This window comes from Anomaloglossus baeobatrachus, chromosome 7 (genome assembly GCF_048569485.1).
Source record: "Anomaloglossus baeobatrachus isolate aAnoBae1 chromosome 7, aAnoBae1.hap1, whole genome shotgun sequence".
In the NCBI taxonomy this organism is placed as follows: domain Eukaryota; kingdom Metazoa; phylum Chordata; class Amphibia; order Anura; family Aromobatidae; genus Anomaloglossus; species Anomaloglossus baeobatrachus.
The window spans coordinates 284,490,846-284,518,163 of record NC_134359.1 but is presented as its reverse complement, the minus strand read 5'-3'; the positions used below and the strand labels follow the sequence as shown (position 1 = coordinate 284,518,163).

General features: G+C 46.5%; 1 protein-coding gene across 1 annotated transcript; it reads right to left on the bottom strand.

Moving 5' to 3' along the window:
* Window positions 1-14,575: 14,575 nt before the first annotated feature.
* LOC142246740 (NADPH oxidase organizer 1-like) lies at window positions 14,576-27,069 on the bottom strand. The gene is made up of 8 exons (XM_075319792.1): window positions 27,010-27,069; window positions 25,063-25,143; window positions 22,591-22,666; window positions 17,172-17,349; window positions 16,814-17,016; window positions 16,616-16,729; window positions 15,600-15,717; window positions 14,576-15,170 (listed from the first exon to the last, which is right to left on the bottom strand). The coding sequence occupies exons 1-8, from the start codon at window positions 27,067-27,069 to the stop codon at window positions 14,576-14,578; spliced, it is 1,425 nt and encodes a 474-aa protein (XP_075175907.1).
* Between the last annotated feature and the right edge of the window lie 249 nt (window positions 27,070-27,318).

The following is a 27,318-nucleotide window of genomic DNA, read 5'->3' as shown; positions in this document are numbered from 1 at the left end:
CTTGCAAACAAGCCTTTATGACTATGGACAGTGGTAGCCTCTCTTTATAATATTTTGCAATGCCGGGTTATAATTAAGCCACCAATCAGAAGTGAATGACTCAAAAAAGAAACATCTCGCCTCGGAGGAAGTCAGGTCGTTGGGTAATTCCTTGTTTTCCTCATCATGTGATTTCTTAAAGAGCAGACAAGACAATGTGATGTACCTAGTACCTACCCTATGTAAAAAATGCCTGGACTGACGTAATGACAGGAGGAGGCATTGTAAATCAGCCTAAATCAACCCTGAGGTCATATTGTATCAATCTGGTTTGGAAAAGCTTTGATCATATAGTGTACTAAAGGATTTCTGAAGAAGTGTCCTCATTATGATCTCCATCGTCAAAGTGGTACTTAAAAAAGAGCCCCCAGCTCTGGAGGACCCCACATATCCAAGCATTGCACAGATAGTCCATTGACTTCTATGAGGATTAGCACTGTCTTATACTTCTTTTCCCCTGCATGAGAGGAAAGAAGTCCATGATGGGGGGCATAAATACCTGGAAGGGGCCCATGATGGGGACATATATGTGTGACCCATTCTTCCTTATTAGGTTGTCACAGGGTATTGTGCAATCTGCCCTTCTGTACAATATCCACCTCCTCCTTGGTTACGGGTCCCTGACCTTTGATGTTGCCAAGAACAAGCTAATCAAAATCTTAGGAACACTCTGCACCACATCCACCAGACACACCAGTGGACGGCCTGAGTGGAATGGGGTCGCCCACTTGGGTTGGTTAAGGGAAGGTCAGGGGTGTTAGGAGACAGTCAGTTTAGCCGTGACTCTCAAGAGGAGAGGTCACAAGTCAGTTGAGTGGTGACTCTCAAGAGGAGAGGTTAGGAGCTGGGCTCCGTGAACTACTAGGTGGCAGACATTGGTCTGGGCCTGGTAGGAGCTGGACCCCGGTCGCAGAGGATCGTGACAAGGGGCACGGACTGTCGAGGAGGACAGCCGGCAGCCTTGTGCCATCACTGTGCAGGGGCCAGGGCATGACAGGGTACGTGGACCCTAGGTCAGGAAGGAGCTTCAGGCGTCCTGACAATTTACCCGACGAGGACGGAGCCTTCAAGATCCATTCTCCACCCGCTCCAAAATTGGGGTACTAGCGCAACGAGGGAGATAGGACTTTCCCACTACACGGTCCAGAAAATCCCAAGCGTGAACCCTGAGAGCAAGCTCACCCAGTTAGCCATACTGGTGAGCGGGACCCGATCAGTTTTATACTTAAGGGACCAATCAGAAAACTAGGTGCCAAGGCAAAGGTCACAGAATAACAGGCAACACCAACGGGCATGGGATCCAGGCGTGCTCCCTCTCAGCGGCAGCGGTGTTCAGAACTTTGGTTTACCATAGTTGTCGGTGTCAGCAATATTGAACTGAGTGAGTACACAAGTTACCCTTACCGTCCCAACGGGACACCTCCCCATTGCCCTCATTGAGTCCCGGGGCATTCCCCCTACCCGTGGAGGGATTAAACACCTGGCTGCCACTCCATCGCCACCGGGTACTACCAACTGCAGTGGTGGTACTCCACCTTACCACACACCACGGGAGGCGTCACGAACTTTCCACATCATTCCCTGTAAATACTCCCCCTTTTTTATCCGAGTGTCCGTGCAACCCTGACCCCCGGGTCCGGAGATCCCTCGAGCCACCGCAGATCCGGATCCGAGCAGCCCGGCTGCTGACGCGGGGGCGGCACATATGCCTGGAAGGGGCCCAGAATGGAAGGACATATATACCTGGAAGGGGCCCAGAATGGGGGGACATATATACCTGGAAGGGGCCCAGAAATGGGGGACATATATACCTTGAATGGGTCCATGATGGGGGGGGACATATATACCTAAAAGTGGCCCAGGATGTGGGGACATATATACCTGGAAGGGGCCCAAAAAGAGGGACATATATTACTGGAAGGGGCTCATGATGGGGAACATATGTACCTGGAAGGGGCTCATGATGGGGCACATATATACCTGCAAGGGGCCCATGATTGGAAACATATATACCTGGAAAAGGCCCAGGATGGGGGACATATATACTTGAAAGGGGTCCATGATGAGGGGATATATATAACTGGAAGGGGCCCATGATAAGGGATATATACCTTGAAGGAGCCCAGTACGGGGAACATATATACCTGGAAGGGGGCCCATGATGGCGGGCATATATACTTGGAAGGGGTCCAAAATGTGGGACAAATATACCTGGAATGGGCCCAGAATGGGGGACATATATACCTGGAAGGGGCCCATGATGGGGGAGATATATACTCGGAAGGGTCCCATGATGGGGGACATCTATACTTGGAAGGGGCCCAAATTGGGGGACAAATATACCTGGAATGGGCCCAGAATGGGGGACATATATACCTGGAAGGGGCCCAGGATGGGGGATGTTAGTACATTATTTGAGACACTACTACATAATGGGGGAGGGGGAGCAACACATATGTCCTTATAGGATTTAGAACAGAACAAGGGCCCATACATCTGACCAACATCCAGGGGGGGCAGATCCAAATCTTGCACCGGGGTCCATAGGACTTTAGTTATGTCACTGAGTGTCATCCTGTCATCCAATTATTTTTTTCCAGGTTCCATACAGGTGACCGTATGGATTTTTGGTCACCAATTAGTGTTTTTGGCACAGAAGAAGACAGCAATGTGTGTTATTGTGTTAATTTCAGTGGTTGGTTAATGGATAAAGCTGAAGTATATGGTTGTTTTATGCGATACTTTGATAAAACGATCATTTATTCCACATTTTTTGACTGATAGAGCCTTGGGTGGGTCTCATGATCGTGCCAGGAGACCTCCAGAGACCACAACAATAGTGACAGGAGAAAACTAGGAGGATCACAGCTAGGAGTCTAAAGTTCAATGGGTTGTATTAGATTACAAAAAAAAGTATTTATTTACAAATTGATCCACCCATGTATTTCCGGATACTGACGACTCCGCTGGAGCAGTAAGAATAACACGGGTTACATGCGGTGCCTTGTAATAGTCACGTCATGTGCACACACTTCTATATTTAGTACATGAATCATACAGGTAAAATATTCATGCAATATATAAATCCGACTTCCTCAATCCCTGAACATTAAACATCTCGCTGCTGCCAGAATATTGGCCATTATAGATTGTATATGATAAATAACAAGGAAATAATACACTCTCCAAATTCCCTGTTTAGGAGGAAATTGCAAAGTAATTACAATAGTATTTAATGGTTCATCGGAATTAAAATTTTGAAAGCGAGCGTGTTAAGCTGCAGTTTGTGCTCCAGAGCTGCTCATCATGCTGCAAATTAGCATAAGAAGTTCAAAACATATTCAGCTACTTCCAGTAAATTCCAGAAAATAAGCAAGAAATCTTGTTTTTTTCAGAAAGTCAAAAAGTTGCAGTCTCTAGAATAGTTATGATCAGGGATTGTCATCTGCACTCGCAACGGCATCGGACCCTGTTCACATTGCAGAACATGCAACCTGTTTTTTCTTAAATTGCTCAGCTTTGCTGGGCGTCGGCTGAGTTGTTTCCACTGCTCCCAGCCGTGCAGGGGTTAATCCTTTTGCTCTTCTTAGGCTATGTGCCCATGGGACAACGTACCTGCGGATTTTGCCACAGGTTTGTCCACAGATTTACCGCAGCAACTCCCCGGAATCCGCAGCTATCCATTGCTGCGGTATATCTGCGGAGTTGTTGCGGTAAACCTGCGGAAACAGTGACGATTTTGTGCAGAATTCCTGCGGAAGTCCCTGCCTCTATCTCCATAGGGGAGGAATGGGAATTCTGCAGATATTTCCACATGGATAATTAACACGCAGTTTCGTGTGGCTGCGGGAAATCCGCAGCATTTTCCGCAGCCACAGCACTCCCCAAATCCCATAGGGTAACATGGGGTGTGTCTGTACTTGCTAGAACCTGCGGATTTATCTAGAAAATCCAGATAAATCTGCGGGTTTTCCGTGGCAAAATTCGCAGGTATATTGTCCCGTGGGCACATAGCCTTAAGCGGGCTTTACACGCTGCAACATCGCTAATGCGGAGTCGTTGGGGTCACGGAATTTGTGACGCACATCCGGCCGCATTAGCGATGTTGCTGCGTGTGACACCGATAAGCGATTTTGCATCGTTGCAAAAACGTGCAAAATCGCTAATCGGCGACATGGGGGTCCATTCTTAAAAATCGTTACTGCAGCAATAACGAAGTTGTTCCTCGTTCCTGCGGCAGCACACATCGCTGCGTGTGACGTCGCAGGAACGAGGAAGCTCCCCTTACCTGCCTCCCGGCCGCTATGCGGAAGGAAGGAGGTGGCGGGATGTTACGTCCCGCTCAGCTCCGCCCCTCCGCTGCTATTGGGCGGCGGTTCAGTGACGCTTCAGTGACGTCGCTGTGACGCCGCACGGACCGCCCCCTTAGAAAGGAGGCGGTTCGCCCGTCACAGCGACGTCGCCGGACAGGTAAGTATGTGTGACGGCTGTTGTGCGACACAGGCAGCGATTTGCCCGTGTCGCGCAACAGATGGGGGCGGGTACCCACACTAGCGATATCGGGACCGATATCGCAGTGTGTAAAGTAGCCTTTAGGCTATGTGCCCACGGGACTCTGTATCCGCGGATTTTTCTGCAGCTAAATCCGCAGCATTCCCCCGGAAACCGCACCTTTGCATAGGTTCGGATTTGACGCGGATTTCGTTGCGGATTTTGCTTTTTTTTGACATTCACTTGCATGGGCAAAATCCGCAGGTAAATCCGCAGGAATAATTGACATGCTGCTGATTTTTCCGCAGGGAAATCCGCATTATTTCCGCTGCGGAAAAAAAACGCAGCGTGGGCATAGCAGTTCCCAAATGCCATAGAAATGGCTGGGGAGTAGCTGTGCTGCAGATTGTTGAAAAATCTGGGGAATCTCCGCGAAAAATCCGTGGCAAATTCCGCGCATTTTCCGCAGCGTGGGCACATAGCCGAAGAGTCAGGTTGCTGATTACCATATACAGCTGGTCTCTCCCTAAGGAGATCGCCGAAGATAGCATCTGCTCATGCAAAACTCTGGTGTCTTTGTCGATCCTCTTTTGGTGACCTGCAATCTGCTGCTTGTGTGGCGTGGAAGTGTTCCTTGGTGTGTCTTACTTCCTCCCTTTTATTTTATATCCTTTTGTGCCTTTATTGTCTTGCTTTATGGTTGTTTGCAGAATGAGTGAGATTCTGTTCTTCCCCCTGTCTAAGTATTGTGAGAGGGTGGTTATTTTGGGGCGTCCTGCCCTCCCCGGGTTGAAGGGTACAGCGGAGTATATTCAGAGTTTGGTGAGGAGACAGGGACATGCCGGGGGCCCAGACCTCACTACCCTTAAGTGTACCTCTGGGATAAGGGTCAGGGACGGGATCCCAATCTGAGGGTCAGTTCAGGTCCCCTCTGCAATGTAGCCTATCCATGACAGGGATGTCACATTGTAAACACCAATGCTGAGACTTTTTCTCTGACTCTGAAGATACCACAATCAGTTCTACTCTCGTTCTGGACGCTGTGGTTCGTTTTACAAATCCACAGCATGTCAATTTCTCAGTTTTCTGTGAGGATTTTCCCCATAGACTTGCATTGGGTTGTCTTTGAAAAAACAACTCCACCAGTTCATGGGAAAATCACATATGAGGAGATATAATCGCCCAGCTCTATTAGTGGATACAATTATTATTATTTCCTCATTCTATAACATGAATGCGAAAGTTGTAATAGCTCATTAGAATAACAAGGAGACAAGTTACCTTGTTCTAATCCATGGACGCAGGATAAAGAAGACAAGGAGCTTCACGAGATATACAGAGAAACCTCAGTAACTGATACATGTCTGGAATCAAGGTCTCTGTCCCTACATCATGCAGCTCTCAGATGTTAATATATTTGTAAAAGTGCTATTGACATGAATTTCTCACCAGATGTCGGTAACAGCCTATCCAATCCACACATGCAAAGAAATCAAACCATAAAAGCTGATAAACTTACTTGTGTGAAATAATGAGAAAGGACAAAGGGAAAAAATGTATTAAACACATGAAGAAAGAGCGGTGCGAAAAGCCATGGAAAGTCATGATACCAGCTGAAATCTATCAGTGATTAGAAAGCAATCCTGCCAGTTAGAAAAAAATTATATCAGCTGGCTCTACTATAAAAAGGTGTGTCATTACCGAGGTGCCACACAAAAAACATGTAATGATGGGTAAAACCAGTGAGCTGTCTCAAGACTTTTGCAACCTTATTGTTGCAAAACATACATATAGCATTGGTTACAAAAGAATTTCTAAACTACTGAAAGCTTCAGTGAGCACTGTTGGGGCTATAAACCAAAAGTAGAAAGAATATAATTTTACCATACACTGGCTCCCCGCAAGATTTCAGACAGAGGAGTGAAAATTATTATCAGAAGAGTTGTCCAAGAGCCAAGAACCACCTGTGGAAGCTACAGAAAGACCTGGAGTGATCAGGGTCAATTGTTTCAGATATAACAATAAGTAACGCACTCACCTGCACGCCCTGTTTGCACGCTCCTATATGCATGCTCCTGTATGCACGCTCACCACGCAAGACTGCATTTCTGAACAAAAAGGAGGTTCAAGAGCATTTAAAGTTTGCTCAACAACCTTTAGAGAAGTCTGTGAAACTTTGGGAGATTATAGTCTGGTCAGATGAGACCAAAAGTGAACGCTTTGGAGGCCATAATACACACCATGTTTGGAGGCCAAAAGGCAAATCATTCCCAAAACACCAACATCAGTGAAGTGTGGAGGTGGGGACATCATGGGGTGAGGCTGTTTTTGAGCAGACGGCAAAAGGATGAATGCACAAATGTACCGAGACATTCCTGCTAAAAATCTGCTGCCGTCTACCAGGAGGATGATGATGAAACGAGGGAGGACATTTCAGTAAGACAATAATCCCAAACACACGGCCAAGGAGAGAGAAGATAAATCTGCTATAATGGCCGAGCCGATCACCGGAGGCGAATCTAATAGAAAATGTCTGGAAGGAACTACAGCTCAGAGTTCATAGAAGGAGCCGAGACCTGCAGGATGTGAGGAGTGTGTGCGGAAGAATGGGCCAAAATCCCACCTGAGCAATGCAGGCAACTAGTGTCTCATTACAGGAGGCATCTTGAAGCTTCATCACTAATCAGTAACATGTTCAATACTTTTTCCCACTGTCATTTCTCATTATTACACATACTTTATGGACATTTATGGTTTGATGTCTTTGCCTGTGTGGATTGGATGGGTTGTTACCGACATCTGGTGAGAAATTCATATCAATACCACCTTTAAAAATATACTTAGTTAGAAAATACTTATTTCTCCTGCTGTACCTAATATATCAATTGTGTTTAATGTAAAATACAGCTCCAAGGGAAAAATCCACCAGCAGGTGGAGCAGCGGAGTTGAGGAAACCCTTCCCTGGCCTCATGCGCCTAAATCCTCTGCCAGGAAATCATCCTTGTGTCAGATAATTGGAAACTAATCTTCAAGGATATGGAGGCACAAACCAGACTGTCACCTGTTTCTCGGAAATGCTCCTGTCAACAAAGGTCTCTTAAGGTGGCTTTACACACTGCAACATCGCAAACGACATCGCTGTAACGTCACCGGTTTTGTGACGTTATAGGGACCTCCCCAGCGACATTGCAGTGTGTGAAACACATCAGCGACCCGGCCCCTGCTGTGAAGTTGTGATCGCTACAAATCGTTCAGGACCATTCTTTGGTCCTTTGTTTCCCGCTGTGCAGCATGATCGCTAGAAAGTCTCAGTGTGTAAAGGGGACTTAAAACACTGGAAACGAGTGATGTGTCACAATATCTGTCAATCACTATTCTCTGTCAGTCGGTGTCTCCCTCTCGGTCTCTATTCTCTCTCTGTCGGTCCGTCACTATCTCTGTCCCTCTCTCACAGTCTGTCGGTCATTTCCCCCCCCTCTCTCATACTCACCGATCTCCGATCCCCGATCCCCGGCTCTGCACGGCATTCACACTGCTGCGGCGGCTTTTACTATTTTGAAAAAGCCGGCCGCTCATTAAACAATCTCGTATTCCCTACTTTCCCCGCCCACAGGCGCCTATGATTGGTTGCAGTGAGACACGCCCCCACGCTGAGTGACAGGTGTCTCATTGCACCCAATCACAGCAGCCGGTGGGCGTGTCTATACTGTGCAGTGAAATAAATAATTAAATAATTAAAAAAAACGGCGTGCGGTCCCCCCCAATTTTAATACCAGCCAGATAAAGCCATACGGCTGAAGGCTGGTATTCTCAGGATGGGGAGCTCCACGTTATGGGGAGCCCCCCAGCCTAACAATATCAGTCAGCAGCCGCACAGAATTGCCGCATCCATTAGATGCGGCTGTTCTGGGACTGTACCCGGCTCTTCCCGATTTGCCCTGGTGCGTTGGCAAATCGGGGTAATAAGGAGTTATTGCCAGCCCATAGCTGCCAATAAATCCTAGATTAATCATGTCAGGCGTCTCCCGGAGAAACCTTCCATGATTAATCTGTAAATTACAGTAAATAAACACACACAACTGAAAAAATCATTTATTAGAAATAAAAAACACAAACACATTCCCTCATCACCAATTTAATCAGCCCCAAAAAGCCCTCCTTGTCCGGCGTAATCCACGGACCTCCAGCGTCGCTTCCAGCTGTGCTGCATGCAAGTGACAGGAGCAAGAGAATACACCGCCGCTCCGGTCACCTCCACGCAGCTAATGAAGACAGCCCGCGCGATCAGCTGAGCTGTCCCTGAGGTTACCCGCTGTCACTGGATCCAGCGGTGGATGCAGCGGTGGCCGCGGGTAACCTCAGTGACAGCTCAGCTGATCGCGCTACTCACCTCAGTTGCTGCCTGGAGCTGACCGGAGCGGCGGTGAGTAGCGCGATCAGCTGAGCTGTCACTGAGGTTACCTGCGGCCACCGCTGCATCCACCGCTGGATCCAGTGACAGCGGGTAACCTCAGGGACAGCTCAGCTGATCGCGCGGGCTGTCTTCATTAGCTGCGTGGAGGTGACCGGAGCGGCGGTGTATTCTCCTGCTCCTGTCACCTGCATGCAGCACAGCTGGAAGCGACGCTGGAGGTCCGTGGATTACGCCGGACAAGGAGGGCTTTTTGGGGCTGATTAAATTGGTAATGAGGGAATGTGTTTGTGTTTTTTATTTCTAATAAATGATTTTTTCAGTTGTGTGTGTTTATTTACTGTAATTTACAGATTAATCATGGAAGGTTTCTCCGGGAGACGCCTGACATGATTAATCTAGGACTTATTGGCAGCTATGGGCTGGCAATAACTTCTTATTACCCCGATTTACCAACGCACCAGGGCAAATCGGGAAGAGCCGGGTACTGTCCCAGAACAGCCGCATCTAATGGATGCGGCCATTCTGGGCGGCTGCTGACTGATATTGTTAGGCTGGGGGGCTCCCCATAACGTGGAGCTCCCCATCCTGAGAATACCAGCCTTCAGCCGTATGGCTTTATCTGGCTGGTATTAAAATTGGGGGGGACCGCACGCCGTTTTTTTAAATTATTTAATTATTTATTTCACTGCACAGTATAGACACGCCCACCGGCTGCTGTGATTGGGTGCAATGAGACACCTGTCACTCAGCGTGGGGGCGGGTCTCACTGCAACCAATCACATTTGCCGGTGGGCGGGGAAAGCAGGGAATACGAGATTGTTTAATGAGCGGCCGGCTTTTTCAAAAAAGGAAAAGCCGCCGGAGCAGTGTGAACGCCATGCAGCGCCGGTGATCGGGGATCGGTGAGTATGAGAGAGGGAGGGAAATCACCAGCAAATGAGGTGAGTAACGCGATCAGCTGCTGTCACTGAGGTTACCCGGTGGCCGCCACTGGATCCAGCGGTGGCCGCGATTAACCTCAGTGACAGCTCAGCTGATCGCGCTACTCACCTCATTGTGGAGCTGACAGGAGCGGCGGTGAGTAGCGCGATCAGCTGAACTGTCACTGAGGTTACCCGCGGCCAGCCGCTGCATCCACCGCTGGATCCAGGTAACCTCAGTGACAGCTCAGCCGATCACAAGGCTGTCTTCATTAGCTGCGTGGAGGTGACCGGAGCGGCGGTGTCTTCTGCTGCTCCTGTCACCTGCATGCAGCAGAGCTGGATGCCACGCTGGAGGACCGTGGATTACGCCGGACATGGAGGGCTTTGTTGTGGGTAATAAATTGGTAATGAGGGAATTTGTTAGTGTTTTTTATTTCTAATAAAGGATTTTTCGGGTGTGTGTGTTTATTTATTGTAATTTACAGATTAATCATGGAAGGAATCTCGGGGAGACGCCTGACATGATTAATCTAGGACTTATTGGCAGCTATGGGCTGCCAATAACTCCTTATTACCCCGATTTGCCAACGCACCAGGGCAAATCGGGAAGAGCCGGGTACAGTCCCAGAACTGTCGCATATAATGAATGCGGCAATTCTGGGCGGCTGCTGACTGATATTGTTAGGCTGGGGGCTCCGAATAACGTGGGGATCCCCATCCTGAGAATACCAGCCTGCAGCCGTATGGCTTTATCTGGCTGGTATTAAAATAGGGGGGGGACCGCACGCCGGATTTTTTAATTATTTATTTATTTACACGGCACACAGACAGAGCCGCGCGGCATTAAATGAAGTCGGGTGAAGTTCACCTGCTTTTTTGACACGTCCCCAACGACCAGCTAGTCGCTCTGCAGGTCCGGATCGCTGTTAGGTCGTTGGCCAGGTCTGCCTGTTTGACCGCTCACCAGAGACTTTGTAGCGATCCCGGCTAGGTTGAGATCGCAGGTTGGATCGCTAGAAAGTCTCAGTGTGTAAACCCAGCTTTAGGTCTGAGGGTAGGAGGTATCTGTGATGACATGGACTCTCATGGGATAAAGTTTCTTAAAATTCAGCCAGACGTATTGTTCTACTGTGTGGTAACTCATGTTTGCTTAACTATTGTTTGGGACCAGACCCTTTGGAGCATTCATTGTATTGTAGTTGTGAATTGATAATGTAATTACCTTAGTAGCCATTGTCTAGTCGGTGACTTGCCGACTCCATGTAGATATACTGAGTCTTTCTATGCACATCATTTAAATGAACATTATCCATGCAGCTTGAAATTCATCCAATGGGAGAAGCAATCTTGTCCAACCAATCGATGAGGACGCAGTGTATCCTAAGGGAAGGTTATGGCTATAAAAGGGACTTCTTTAAGCCACCAGGGGTGATGAAGGTTGATGGATGCTGATGGATCCAGTCTAAGCTCTTTGGAGCTGGCTAGAGGATCAGGATATCTTATGGCTTCAATCTAGGGACTCCGGTTCCGGTTGGAGACCATATCCACAGCCTAGGGATTTCGACTCCGGCTGCCAGGATTGTAACGTCATACCAGGACTACCTAAGGAGGACACTCAGGTTGGGACAGTTCAGTCTCCTGTTACAGACTTTGCAGACCTCACACAGCTTCCTAAATCTGGCATTATTCCTTTCTCGGTGGGTGCCCGCCAAAAGCGGGGTGCTGCTGGACTGGAGTAAGCGGCCCTGGAACCTCTGAGGCATGGACATTCTAAATCCCTGGTGAGCCAGCGGAAGGGTGAGACTCTGTTGCCTGTTACATTTGTGTGTTTTGCTGGTTATGTGTTATGTGCCGTTAATTGTTTGGGGATCCAATAAAGTCTAATTATTGTGGTTCCCTCACCCTGTGTTGCCTGAGTAGTGTTCCGCTACCGGTTAAGGAGGCCGGCGTTCAGTTGGGATGAGCCCTGAGCCACGCTGTCTTTCTAAAGGCGGCGGGTTTTAGTGGACGAGAGCACCCACTGAGCCCTGTGTCTCCACAGTATCTACCAGACGTTACTTCTCACACGTGGTGCAATACTTTGGTGAAGATGTATAGTACTGCGCAAATGTCTTGGACAGAAAATGATTAGTTTTCACACATAGAAGTTTTAATAGTTTATTTTAGTCAATTAACAAAATGAAAAGTGAATGAACAAAAGAGAAATCTAAATCCCATCAAAATTTGGTGACCACCCTTTGATTTCGAAACAGCAGTAATTCCTTTGTGTACAAAGGGATTTTGTAGGATTATAGTCAAGTGTATAAGTGACCAATTACACGTACACGTGATAACGATCATCATTTTCATATATAGGTGGATATAGCCGTGTAGGAGGCTTAAAATTGGGTGAGGAACAGCCAAACTGGGCTACAAAGGGCAAAACTGAGCACTGCAACTACACACAAGGTAGTTATACTGCATCAGCAAGGAGTCTCCCAGGCAAAAATTTCACAGCAGACTGGGATTTGAAGATATGATGTTCAGACTCTTTTGAAGAAGCACTAAAGGGTGCATTACACGAGATGATCTATCATGCGATAGATCGTCGGGGTCACAGTTTTTGTGATGCACATCCAGCATCGCTTGCGACGTCGGGCTGTGTGACACCTCCGAGCGACACAGTATCGCTCACAAATCGTGAGTCGTGTACTCGTCGCTCGGGTTCATAATCTCGTTTAATTAAAATGGCACCGGTTGCTCATCGTTCCCGGGGTAGCACACGCCGCTCCGTGTGACACCCCGGGAACGATGAACAGCAGCTTACCTGCGTCCCGCGGCACCCGCTGGCTATGCAGAAGGAAGGAGGTGGGCGGAATGTTTACGTCCCGCTCATCTCCGCCCCTCCGCTTCTATTGGCCGGCGGCTGTGTGACGTCGCAGTGACGCCGAACGTCCCTCCCACTTCAGGAAGTGGACGTTTGTCGCCTACAGCGAGGTCGTCCAGAAGGTAAGTGCGTGTGACGGGGGTTAAACGAGTTTGTGCGCTACGGGCAGCGATTTGCCCGTGACGCAAAAACGACGGGGGCGGGTACGATTGATTGTGAAATCGCACAATCGGTCGTCCCGTGTAAAGCAGGCTTAAGAAATGGGCAACATTGATGCAGTCAGGGGCATAACGATCACGACTGCGACCGGGACCCGATGGTGCAGGGGGCCTGCCTGCAAAAGCCCCTACTTCAGATGGATGTGTGTCCCAGAGCGCACATCCAGCTGAAGTACATTACAGCACACAGACCCGTCGGGTCCCTGCGCTGCGACGTGCTGGCCGCCAATGAAGGCCATGAATATTCATTGCTCCCCATGCACTTAGTCCTGGGCATGGGGAGCAGAGAATATGCTGATAGTTGTCGATGCTGTAAGTGGCTGCGCATGACACTGATGCAGTGGGGGGCTATTTACCAGGATGTGGGGCTATATACCAGGATGAAGGGCTATGTACCAGGATGAGGGGGCTATATACCAGGCAAGCTATATACCAGGGGGGCTATATACCAGGATGGAGGACTATATACCATGATGGAGAGCTATATATCAGTATGAGGGGCTATATACCAGGATGGGGGCTTTATACTAGGAAGGGGGCTATACACCAGAATGGAGGGCTATATACCAGGATGGGGGGCTATATACCAGGATGGGGATATATACCAGGATGAGGGGGCTATATACCAGGGGGGCTATATACCAGGATGGGGGGCTACATACCAGGATGGGGGGCTTTGTACTGTGATGGAGGGCTATATACCAGTATGGGGGGGGCTATATACCGGGATTGGGGCTATATACCATGATGGAGGGCTATATACCAGTATGAGAGGGCTACATACCAGAATGGAGGGGGTCATACACCAGGTTGGGGCCATATATACCAGGATGTAGGCATGATGGGAACATATACCATAATGGGGTCAAGATGGTGATAAATATACCAGGATGGGGCCATGATAGTGGACATATATACCAGGATGGGACCATATTTACCAGGATATAGCCATGATATGGACATATACCAGGATGGGGGACATATTTACCAAGGTGGGGGACATATTTACTAGGAAATAGTCCTGAATGGGGGACATTAGTACAGGATGGCGGACATTACTATAAAATGAAGTGAGAGAGGGTGGCAACTTGTATGTTTTTATAGTATTTAGAATGCTACAATGGCCCATACATCTGACGAACATATGGTGGGGTCCAGGCTTAAACTCTGCACCAAGGCACATCAGACTCTAGTTAGGCCACTGGATGCAGTGGTTGGTAAAGGAGATGACAGACACATCATACTTATGTCCTTTCTAAATCAAAAGATGTCCAGCAGTGCCATCAACTCAGAACTGGCAGCACCAAATGGAATCCAGCTGCACCCAGAGTCTGGCCAGAATTGGTCTTCATGGAAGAGTTGCTGCCAAAACCCCCTAACGGTCTACATGCAGACAAGGCCAGGTTACTCAACTATGTATGAAAACATTGGAACTGGGCTGCAAAAAAATGTCAGCACGTGCTCTGGACTGAAAAGTAAAATGTGTTGTATTTGGCTGTCATAAAAGGCAGTTTGTTCTCTGGAGGGCTGTAGAGCAGTACAATAATGAGGATCTTCAGGCAATAGTGAAGAATGATGGAGGGTCCTTCAAGTTTTTTTTATTTTCTAGTCCTTAGCATGGGTTCATCCACTCCCCTGCAGAGCAGCCTTCTTGGTTATGCTGGTACATGTAGACTGGATCTCCTGCATCGTAGGTCTTTCCGGCACAGCTGGGGTTTTGGGTACAGCATCGTCTGAAGAAACTGAAGTCTTTGGAGACAGATGCTCTACAAATCCAGAATCTTTTCTTTGTTTTTCCTCTACATGATCAACCATCTCCATATTATCCTTCCAGTCATGGATGGAGGCCACTGTTTGGGTGGATCTTGGCTTCCCAGTCATGGATGAAGATGCACTTTCAATGGAGTCTTGCACCTCCCATTCCACATATACATTTTTTCTTCTGCTTGACTTGACAAATACTTGGTCAGTTGGGTCTGATAAGTCTTCGAGGTCATTCAGTGATATTGATTGCATCCTTTCTAGTTTACCCTTATGGCCTCCAACCTCATTATTTCTATGTTGGGGGTTGGAGCCGGTATCTAGATTTCTTACGACCTCAGAGAGATTGGGAGAAGACTCTGACAGGTTACTGTGTAGGTTTACTTGCAGTTTCTGGTGAGGGTTTTGATAAGGCTTGAGGAACATGGACGGGGCATACCCAAATCTTCCATTGTAGCTACAAGAGGAAGAAACCAAGAAAGAAGGAGACTATTATGAATGTATAGTATATGATATAAATTCAGACTGCCAGACATTCTGACTTCTCCATTTACTTGGTTCGACACAGCTTCATCTTCTCTATGCTTTTTGAATGCCAACTGCCCTGACCAATGCTTTTCTTCCAATATTTTTGATTCTCCGCCAGCCCTGACCACAGAATTTTAAAGGAATAGCAACCTTGGGTTTCCTTAGCTGCCACCATGAGGATCTTTCTGGCTGAAGAATGGATACTCCCTTAGATTCTAGTCCCTTACTTAGCCCGATGCCAAATGCTTTAGCATCTACCTGTCTGACAGCTCATCTGGTATCGCAACTCAACTTTTAAGTGTACTCTCCTCTTCTAATTAATTATTGGCTGCAAAAAGAAAAATAATAACTCTCTTACCAAATAAGCCACCATCCAATTTCAGATTTCTCTATCACCTCTATCACAACGCCAACCGGAAGTGACATTTCATCTGTTTTCTGAGCCTTGTAGCCCTTCTCTGCATAGTAATATGTTCCTGGAGAAAGGAAATGCGATCAGCTGCATTACTAAATCATCTGGATTATACTTTGTATAAAAATATAGATATAACAGAAAAATGTCTTGTAAGGGACCCAAAAGCTTGAAAACAAACCTGTCCTGTCCTAGATGACCCAAGACAGTCATTGACTCCTTCACTGTTCTGAACTACTAGGATACTGAGGTGAAACTCTTCGTTGCCTTAGACCACCAGGAATACTTACACTAGACCCTATGTATTCTAGACCACCAGGAATAATTACCCTACCCCTACATATTCCTAGACCACAAGGCACTGCCCTAGACCACCAGTGATGTTTCATCCTATCATTGTTCCAACAGTCATCTTAGCTGACTCGCCTACACAAAAGAGGGCTCGTTCGGCCAAGTGCTCCTGTGTTTCCAATGTGAAGGCCGCCGTTTGACATGTTGGCCACCAGCTTATCTCCAGGAGAACGCGATCAGCAGTCCGAAATCAGACATGCACGATCAACTTCAGTCGGCCGGCACCTCCATATACATTAGTCAACCGAACTCATCGATATTGGCGGCTTCAGCCGACATTAGTCTAATGTGTATGGCGGCCTTAATCCTAGTCACAAATACGCAAGCCACCCATGCATAAAAGATGACTGTTGGCCAAACGATGGTCGGACTAATTGTAACCTTGAGAGAAGGTGTCAGACATCTCAGATCCTTCTCTCCACCAATTCTGTCAGTGAGATATCGGTGGGTTGGGAGGACGTTAGACTAATATATATGTGGACCTGTAGAAGGAGCAATAGTCATAAGCTCCGACTAGTGTTACCCTCTTACATCTCTATATGATTTTCCTGAAGTATTTATATGGAATTGTAGCTATTAAGATAAGAGGTTACACTTAGCTCTTGACCAACCTTTCCGGAATGATTTCCTCTTTGAGTTACTATCATCTAAAGACTCTGACTTTTTCAGATAAGGAGCCGGGAACCAGGACACTTGTTTTTCTTCATTCTCTACCAACCACCAGCCTAGAAGACAAGATCAGATGCTGTATTGTTTAGATTTATTGGGTGTTGACTCTTTATTTATCACAAGTGAAATCTAAAACCTACCAGAAGGATCTCTTATCAGGACATCAATGCATTGATTCTTCTGGACCTTGAATGGCCTGTTCTTGGTATCTTTGGTCTCAAAATTATCAAGGCAGATGTAGGATTCTGAAATAATGGGCTGTGTGGTGGTGAGTTTTGTTGACCTAGGTGGACAGGTTACTTCTTTTTGATTTTGGTCATTGTCTGATGGCATTATCACGACACTGTAATTAGGAGATAATCATGATAAAGGTACTTTTCATGCACAGGGAAATTAAAGATGAAATTTCAAGGACTAGTCAATGTCTTCATGATAGGTGGTGCTGACAGTAATATACAGTATCTGTCCATTCATGATCTCTAGATAGGATGTACAGACCTGTTTTCAGGGAAGGATGGAGTGAGGTCCTGCTTGTTAGGAGTGAAAAATTCAATAACGTCTTCACACTGGGAGATCTTGGAGTCAGTTTGAAGAAGTTCCTTGGAATAAATTTCTAAAAGTCGGAGTCTTTCCAGGTATCGATTAGAAAATTTACTGCGGAACAACAATGGGGCATCTGTAAGAGTAAAAAAAAAAGACTTAGTAGGCAATACAGTGACTGCCCGTGTGACTGACATGGATCAGGTGGGTAACCGGAGTCAGAACGGCTGTAAGTCGCACCAGCGGTGCAATATGTGCATCATTATGTCATAGATACAACTTTCAAATGACTTTTGAAGAAAAAGAACTTTAGAGGCCAAAGACCTTATCTAACTAAGGCTTTACAAACAAGTGTAAAGTATAGAAGCACGGTCTGATAGAGCGCTAAGGAGGCCACAGTATTAGATTAATTTTTTTAGAATTTATTGTTTTCTATCAGCCACAACGCGTTTCGATATACACAATATCTTCATCAGGTGGATATCCACAGCGGCCGGCCAATAGAAGCGGAGGGGAGGAGATGAGCGGAACGTAAACATCCCGCCCACCTCCTTCCTTCCGCATAGCCGGACACAGGTAAGCTGTGTTCATCGTTGTGATGTGTGCTGCCCCAGGTACGATGAACAATCTGCGCAAACAAGATTAAACAATTTTTTAAAAATGAGCGACGTGTACGACGATACACGATTTACAACCGATTAAGAGTCGCTCTTAGGTGTCACACAAGACGACGTCGTGAACGATGCCGGATGTGCGTCCCGAAAACCGTGACCCCGACGACATATCACACGATAGATCGTCTCGTGTGACGCCCGCATTAGTGTGCCAGTGTTGACCAAACTAAAGTATTGGACTGACAATGTTGACCAATCTCAAGCTTACAAAAACAATTGTTGATCAACCTCAAATATTACTGTGCCAGTGTTGACCACCCAAGTATTGGATCTCCAAGTTTGACCAGGTCCAAGTACTAGCAAGCTAATGTGGCACCCTGGACTAGCCAGGTAGGCACTGACAAAACCGCTCACACCGTGAGGATACACAGCCACCGCCACCGGCGGGCCAGCGCCTGCGGGCAAAACGGGCTCTTCCGGTATCTATACACCGGGAAGCGGACTACCATTGGGAAGCTATTGGAGTCAACACAGTACACAAAAAGGTGCAGGGAGAGACAGCCACCATCACCTGTCCGGGGAGAGACACTGCAGCCGGCTGCGGGACCCGTCCATCCAGCCGTTTGGTTTACCGGAGACTTTGTGCATCTATTGCTGAGTGAGTACACCAATGCCATCCGGCACCGTGCCGTGCCGTCCCTGCAACCCTGCACCTCACCGACCCTGCCTCCCCGTCACACCACCGGGCCCCGGGACCACCAACCTCTACCCACGGAGGGGAAAAACAACATCCCAGCTGCTCCCTACCATCGCTCCCGGGATCCCCGTCACCAGCAGCGGTGGTGCCCATCTTCACCACAACCCGTGGGTGGCATCACGGACTAAATCCCCAAACTAACCACCCCCCTTTTCACTCACGGGCGAGGAGCGCCGTTCGAGTCTCCGGATCCGGCCCACCGCTCGAGCCACTGAGCAGCAGCAGCAGCGCCGGACCCGAGCGTTAGCGAGCGCAGCGCCCCGCCGCAGGCGACACTAATGTTGACCAATACCAAGTATTTAAGTAGTAATATTTACCAACCTGAAATATTAGAGCACCAAAAGTGACCAGTTACACCTATTTGTGTGCCAATGCAGTATTGGGCCATTGTTGACCAATTGTGACAAACACTATGTACTTGTATGTGAGTTCTCACCAAATATTAGCGTTCCATTGTTGTACAAGTCTTGGTTATAGTGTGTATTGTACCCATGATCCACCAAAAAGTATAGTACAAAAAATATTTCAATGACCATTGATTGTGTAGCACCCGTTCCTGGTCCAAGCGCAGCACCTCCACATGCCTCCGCTCCCAGGCCTCAGTAGGGTCTCCGCTCTCCTCACCTGCCAAACAGTCCCATGATCTCCTCTCCTGTCTCAGGCTCTGCTGTGACCTCCTCCTGCTTCCAGGCCACCCACAGCCAATCTGTAAGTGCCCATAGGGTGCGCGACATCACGCCCCCCTTTCTTAGAGGGCTGGCGTCCCATTACCCGGAAGGGATCCCAGAAGGTGACCTATTACTTTAAGGTATTTGAAACTGCCTCCGCTTACAGGAGGCGCCTGTGCTACTAGCATTGCTAGTTCTCAGGTCCCTTTATTCTACTGTGTCTAGTACTGCTTACCTTGTCCTAGTTCTAGTTTGGTGTTGCTAACCTGTGTCTCGTCCTAGAGCCTGCTGTCTACCACCATCTCCATGCCCCCATGTCTGAGTCTCTACCTCTGTGCTGCCGTGTCTGAGGCATCATCTCCATGCAGCCACGTCTGAGCCACCATCCCCGTGGCTCCACATCTGAGTCTCCACCTCTGTGCTGCCCATGTCTGAGCCACCATCTCCGTGCTGCCAAGTCCGAGTTACCATCTCCATACTGCCACATCCGAGCACACCAGCATCGGACGCTAAGAGACTTTACCAGTCCATAAGAGCAGACCTCCCCTGGTTCCTGGCATTCGTGCATTTAGTCCCCCTGTGGCTGTGCCAGACAATCCCTGTATAGGGGTTCGCTACTGGTTAGCTCCCTCAGGGGAGTCCGGTGTACAGGCCAGTGGGTCCACTCCCGGACGCTTGCCGCCCCTTCGCGATGGTAACAGATTGATTCTAGATCCCAAATTATGATGTGCCGTTATTATGTCAGTTCTCGAAAAGATATTCTGGAACCTCTACTCTACTGAAGTCCTCAGCGCGTCACTTACTTAGTATTTTAGTTTTGATTGTTCTAAAAAGTTCTGGAACTTATTTTATTTCTATAGATGAGTGACTTTATATAAAGACCTCTTCCAATAAAACGTGATAGGTTTTATAACGTCAGCTTATCAGTTATGGGATAGAAAGACAAAAGTTCCTAACGTGCCCAATAAACCGCATCGTAAAGTCTTACTTAAGACGTTCTTAAACATTTTATCAGCAGATTGGATCTTATAAGTAAATTGCGCACATTACACAATTACCATTAAAAATTTAACGGTGATATTTCCTGTTCCTCGTAAAATTAAAGACTAATATTGACATGATACTTTAAAAGAAAACATCCATTGTCATACGAGCTCCGTGTAAAATCACAAGAAGTTGAGACTCCCATTGTGCCGACGACTTGTTCAACCTGAAAGGAAAATGCAAAACTTTGCTCATTCATTCGGTGTCTGCTCAGGGACAAAGAAGCTCCTTAACCCTTTTTTTTGTCTTTTCGGCATTTACCGATTTGATATACCAGACCTTTACAGATATCAAATACGTTTTTTCTTTTTATTATTATTATTATTTATTTTTACGGATGATTCAATTTTTTTTATATTTTTTTTTTTTTTAATAAACTTTATTTTTTAACTAACTTTAGGAGACTTGAATTCACATAGTGAAAATTCCATTTTTCTGTTAAGACAAGAGTACGAAGATGCCACCGATGAGGGTTTTCAGGAGGCCAAGCCATAAAAACCCAACTGTGTCCCTCAATTTAGTCACGGGGGGTGTGGAGGTGGAACTGGAAACCAGTATGCCCATGTACCGGTGGAAAAGGCCAGACTACCCCCCCGGCCCAGAATATACCCGGGGTTAAAGGGGCCTAGGCCAGATTATGCCCCGGGTATATTCTGGCCTAGGCCAAACCATACCACGGGGTATAAATTATCCTAGACCAGATTATACCCCTCTGTATACCCCAGCTGTTGTAGATCAGGGCCTCAGCCAGCGCATGGGACCCCAGGCAGCGCACGGGGCCCCAGGCACCACACACTGGGGCCAAAGGCAGTGTACGGGACCCCAGGCAGTGTACGGGACCCCAGGCTGCACACAGGGGCCCCAGGCAGCACACATGGGGCAGAGACAGCACACGGGGCCCCAGGCAGTGCATGGGACCCCAGGCAGCGTACGGGACCCCAGGCAGAACACAGGGGCCCCAGGCAGCACACATGGGGCAGAGACAGCACACGGGGCCCAAGGCAGTGCACGGGACCCCAGGCAGCGTACGGGACCCCAGGCAGCGTACGGGACCCCAGGCAGTGTACGGGACCCCAGGCAGTGTACGGGACCCCAGGCAGCACACAGGGGCCCCAGGCAGCACACATGGGGCAGAGACAGCACACGGGGCCCAAGGCAGTGCACGGGACCCCAGGCAGAACACAGGTGCCCCAGGAAGCACACATGGGGGCAGAGACAGCACACAGGGCCCCAGGCAGTGCACGGGACCCCAGGCAGCATACGGGACCTCAAGCAGCACATGGGACCCCAGGCAGCACACATGGGGGCAGAGACAGGACACGGGGCCCCAGACAGCGCACGACACCCCAGGCAGCGCATGGGACCTCAGCCAGCGCATGGACCCCAGGCAGCAGGGGGTTACTCTGGCCTGTTACACCGGCAACCGCTCCATTTATATGCCACCATTAGACATTTACCACCTATTAAAAATCTTCTCCGTTATCAAGAATGGTGTTATTTTTACATCTATAGTGTACAGCTTGTTTCCTAGGTTACCGACCACCTCTGCAAGGCAAACGTTTCCATACAGAATGAAAAAATCTGCAAAACGGGCTCATGGGGTAAGTCTAAATATAAATGTAACAAAACCCTCAGCCAGAGGAAGGATTTGTATGTTTCTGCCTATGAAAGTAAACATGAAAGTTCCCTTTCATTGACACCAAGCAAAAATCTTGAAAATGGTAAGAAACTTAAAAACAAGATTTTTTAAGTCAATTTTTTATGTCTTGTACTTGCTTAGTTGTTTTTTTTTTTTTGCTCCAACTCCTTCCAGATGGTGCATGAATTTTGCCCAAAATAAATTAAAAAAAATTTGTCTGCAACCGATTTTGGGACTTTTTAGCCCAAAACGTCGCATATTTTGCTAAAATATTGCAAAAAAACCCCAGGTATATATAAACGCACTGAAGCACAGGAAGATTGGGTGACATTTGCACCAAAACTTTATGACTTTTTAATTTCTGCAATGATGAATCGGATGCAAAAATATGGAAAAACCCCCATATTTCATTCATAAGGATGAACATAAAAAATGACAACATATAAAATACTAAAAAAAAATAAATTAAAATTAAAAGAAAAATGAAAAACAGTCAAAAAACACAAAATATTAAATTATAGTAAAAAGCGCAAATGTAATAATAAATTGGTCTCTGGAAATAATAAGTGCAGGACCTATTATTATTAACTCTTTGTAATTTCACGGATCACTTGTGTCCCTGGTGTCATCTGCGTGGAGTAAAGGCCGCACTTACCCCTGAGTACGGGGAGAGATCTCTCCGATTTATTCACAACGCCGGCCTCCAGGGGAAACTTCTTCGTAAGTGATTTCTAGATGATCAAAGCAGAGGATGAGGGTTATACTTACTATAGTCAGTAATTACTGGGGGCTTCAATGGCCGCCTTCTGAGGTAAGATAAGGATCAGACATAATGGAGTGTTGTATTACAGGGAGTGTGGGGGTATAACACACAGGACACAGGACCACAGTGCCCAGAAATGCCCTGATATCACAGGACCCCTAACATTCAGCTGGGGACCAGTCACTTTTTTTTAGTGAAGCAGACTATGGGGGCGCTGAGGCACTGTGGATGTCCTTGTGGTTCTGGTTCTGGGGTCACTGTGGCTGCACTGAGGGCAATGTGGCTCTTACCAAATCTTATTATGGGGACTCTAGTTAGGCTACTATGACTTTGGGACTATGACTGTTATTATAGGGCCCTCTGGATGTTATTTTTAGGGGGCTGTGGTTGTAATTATGGGGACTCTGGTTATTAATATTATGGTACTGTGGATTTGGGACTGTGGCTGATATTATGGGGCACTGTGGATATTATTTTTAGGGTACTGTGGTTATAATTATGGGGACTCTAGTTAGTATTATTACGGTACTGTGGCTTTGGGACTGTGACTGTTATTATGGGACTCTGTGGATATTATTATTAGGGTACTGTGGTTTTTAATATGGGGACTCTAGTTAGTATTATTAAGGTACTGTGGCTTTGAGACTGTGACTTATTATGGGGCACGATGGATGTTAGTTTTAGGGTACTGTAGTTTTTATTATGGGGACTCAGGTTTTTATTATTAGGGTACTGTGGCTTTGGGACTGTGGATGTTATTACGGGGCACTGTGGCTGTTATTGTTAGGGTACTGTGTTTTTCATTATGGGGACTCTAGTTAGTATAATTAGGGTACTGTGGTTTTTAATATGGGGACTCTAGTTAGTATTATTAAGGTACTGTGACTTTGAGACTGTGACTGTTATTATGGGGCATGATGGATGTTAGTTTTAGGGTACTGTGGTTTTTATTATGGGGACTCTGGTTTTTATTATTAGGGTACTGTGGCTTTGGGACTGTGCATGTTATTACGGGGCACTGTGGCTGTTATTGTTAGGGTACTGTGTTTTTCATTATGGGGACTCTAGTTAGTATAATTAGGGTACTGTGGCTTTGGGACTGGGACTGTTATAGGTCACTGTAGATGATATTTTTAGGGTACTGTGTTTATTTATTATGAGGAATCTGGTTAGTATTATTAGGGTACTGTGTTTATTTATTATGAGGAATCTGGTTAGTGTTATTAGGGTACTGTTGCTTTGGGAGTGTGGCTGATAATAGGGTGTACTGTGGACATTATTTTTAGGGTACTGTGTTTTTTATTGTGGGGATTCTGGTTAGTATTATTAGGGTACTGTGGCTTTGGGACCGTAGCAGTTATTATGGGGCACTATGGCTGTTATTTTTAGGTTACTGTGTTTTTTATTATGTGGACGGACTCTGGTTAGTATTATTAAGGTATTTGGGACTGTAACTATTCTTATGGGGCCCTTTGGATATTATTTTTAGGGTACTGTGATTTTTATTATGGTGACTCTGGTTAGTATTATTAGGGTACTGTGGCTTTTCAACTATGACTGTTATTATGGGGCACTGTGGATATTATTTTTAGGGTACTGTGATTTTTATTATGGAGACTCTAGTTAGTATTATTAGGATACTGTGGCTTTGGGACTGTGGCTGTTATTATGGGGCACTATGAATGTTATTTTTAGGGTACTGTGGTTATCATTATGGGGACTCTAGTTAGTATTATTTGGGTACTGTGGCTTTTCAACTATGACTGTTATTATGGGGCACTGTGGATATTATTTTTAGGGCACTGTGTTTTTTATTGTACGGAATCTGGTTGTTATTATTATTAGGGTGCTGTGGCTTTGGGACTGTGGCTGTTATTATGGGGCACTGTGGATATTATTTTTAGGGTACTGTGGTTATTATCATGGAGACTCTAGTTAGTATTATTAGGGTACTGTGACATTGTGACTGTGATTGCTATTATGGGGCCCTGTGGATGTTACTTTTAGGGTACTGGTGTAGCTGTTATTTGACTATATGGCTATTATTTTGAGGGCACTGTGATTGCTATTATGGGGACACTTAGGTGGTCATTAGGGGGGCTCGATGGCTGTTATTATGGGGTCACAGGGGATTTTTATTATGGCACTCCGTACTGTATTATTAGGCAGTGAGGCTGTTATTATTTCCACTTTGCTGCAGATTTTATTATGGGGCCTCTATGGCTCACATTATTGGAGCATTATTATTGGGCACCCTGTGGCCGTTATTTTGGAGGTTTTATGACTATTATATTTTCTGGCCTTATTTTCAATCACACGTTTCTGTGTCCTGTATGATGTTAAATGAAAATGAAAAGAACTTACGGAAAGATCCTTAAAGACGTCGTACGTCCTGTATATGAGAATGTTATTACAGTCCGACCAGAGAATGGAGAACATGTAGAGCTGCGAGAACACAAAGAATAGCAGAAATGACAACGTGAAACTTTAGACCCCATTCAGATACTGTTTTTCATGTGCTTGCTCTATATGTGATTTTCATGGTTATAATATATGCCCATTGTAGTCTATGGAGCTATTGACATGTATGTTTTAATCGGAGTCATGGATCAAAATTACCCATACAAGTCTATGGGTCCATAAAAATCATGGACATTCACTGACTGTCGGGTTCTGTTCAGACTACAGATTCTGACACTGCCTGATAACTCCTCTGGTGTCTGTGATCTATGCAGGCAGGCTCGGTCGTTGACCTGATGAGGCAGGATAGCAGGAGTTAATCTCTGCTAGTCTGCTTGTTAGTCTCCTTTGATCACCTGCTGTAGGGGAGCCAATAACATTCGCTCCCCTCCTATATATGCCGACTGGATCCTTCCACCTATGCCAGCTATAGTGTATCCCATTACAAGAAGCAATGGGATGAAACTTAAAGGAAGGAGAGTCGGATTAGACATTAGGAAAAACTTTCTGACAGTGAGGGCAGTCAGGGAGTGGAACAGGCGACCGTGGGAGGTAGTGAGCTCCCCATCAATGGAAATCTTCAAGCGGAAACTGGATAAACATATAGCTGGGATGATTTAGGAAAGCCTGCACTCGCAGGAGGTTGGACCCGATGGCCCTTGAGGTCCCTTCCAACTCTACCATTCTTTGAGTCTATCTTAGCTAGGTCCAGTCAGGTGTTGTAATCCAGACTATCTGGTGTGATAGCTGTTGCTGTGTTTAGTTGGTGAGTTTATCCATGTTGCTACCCTCCTGCTCTTGCTTTTCTCCTGAGTCTCTCTTTGTCTAGTCGTGTGTGTGTGTGTGTACACTGTGTCAGAGATTTTTTTTTTTCCCTTGTCTGTCCTTATTTGTTTACCATCTCGCTCCTGCCCCATCCCTTTCTGCAGGGAAGGAGGTATTAGTGTAATATTTCTCAGGAGTTTAGCAAGACACGGGACTATAGCATCTCCGCCATTAGGAGTAATCCAGAGGTGAGGGATAGCCTGTCCCTCGATAACCCAAACCCCCTGTTCCTCGATATCCCAAAGTAACATTGTGACACACGTATGGCATCAATGTATAGTCTATATTCTGTCCATTGATCAACATTACAATGTATAGAAGATTTCTAATGATTTTTTTTATACGACGTGAAAATCACTGATGGTAAAAACTGACTCATGGTCCAAACATGCGTCTGATGAACAACGGTCGTATTTTTACGGTAGAATAAAGATCAATAATATCTGAGTGAAGCCTTACCCATAATATTCAACTGTTCTCTGGAGGTCTCATCACCTCCATACAGTGTACAAAACTACCACATTCACTCTGCAGAGAAATGAAGCACCTGCTGCCAGGTTCCTCAAGGTTCCTCGAGGTTCCTCAAGGTTCCTCCATGAGATGCAACTTATCACTAGTGTCAAATCAAGAGGATCAACTAATTATCGGAGGATCCTTCTTCCAAAACAAGGGATTGTCCAATGTAGACAAGTTAAGGCCCTGTCACACACACAGATAAATCTTTGGCAGATCTGTGGTTGCAGTGAAATCATGGACATATTGTTCCATTTGTACACAGCCACTGATTGTCCACAATTTCACTGCAACCACAGATCTACCACAGATCTACCACAGATCTACCACAGATCTTCCACAGATCTTCCACAGATCTACCACAGATCTACCACAGATCTATCTGTGTGTGTGACAGGGCCTTTATTCTGGTTTATCCGATCAGCCCTGCATGGTTTGTGTTTAGTCTTCTTGAAAAATTCAAGAGGACAACTTGTGGGTAGAGCAGAAGAATCAGCGAAGGAAGCTCCTTACCTTCTGCTTCTCGTGCTGCACCAGTCCCACGGCCTTGGCTTCTACGGGATACCGGTTCATATTTCTCCTCTATTGTCATCTGCAGAGATACTGAGCTTTTCACCTCTGTAGACCTGGAATTCATAGACCGCAAAGGAGGGGGTGGAAGGCTGGACTCCCGTGAAACCAAAATTGCATGAAGCCAAATTGCACAGTCCCTTGTGTCTTTTGATCTTTCTACATCTCCGAGTATCACAACTACCAAATCAATAAGCCGGGTGCCAGCGCAAATATCTCACCTTTATCAAACACATCGTAAAAGACAACACC

Coding starts and splice junctions, on each gene's coding strand:
- LOC142246740 (XM_075319792.1), bottom strand. CDS start 27,069: ATGAACCGGTATCCCGTAGAAGCCAAGGCCGTGGGACTGGTGCAGCAC. Junction 22,667..25,062: donor ACGTCTTTAAGGATCTTTCC/GTAAGTTCTTTT, acceptor TTGATCATCTAG/AAATCACTTACGAAGAAGTT. Junction 16,730..16,813: donor CCTGATAAGAGATCCTTCTG/GTAGGTTTTAGA, acceptor CTTGTCTTCTAG/GCTGGTGGTTGGTAGAGAAT.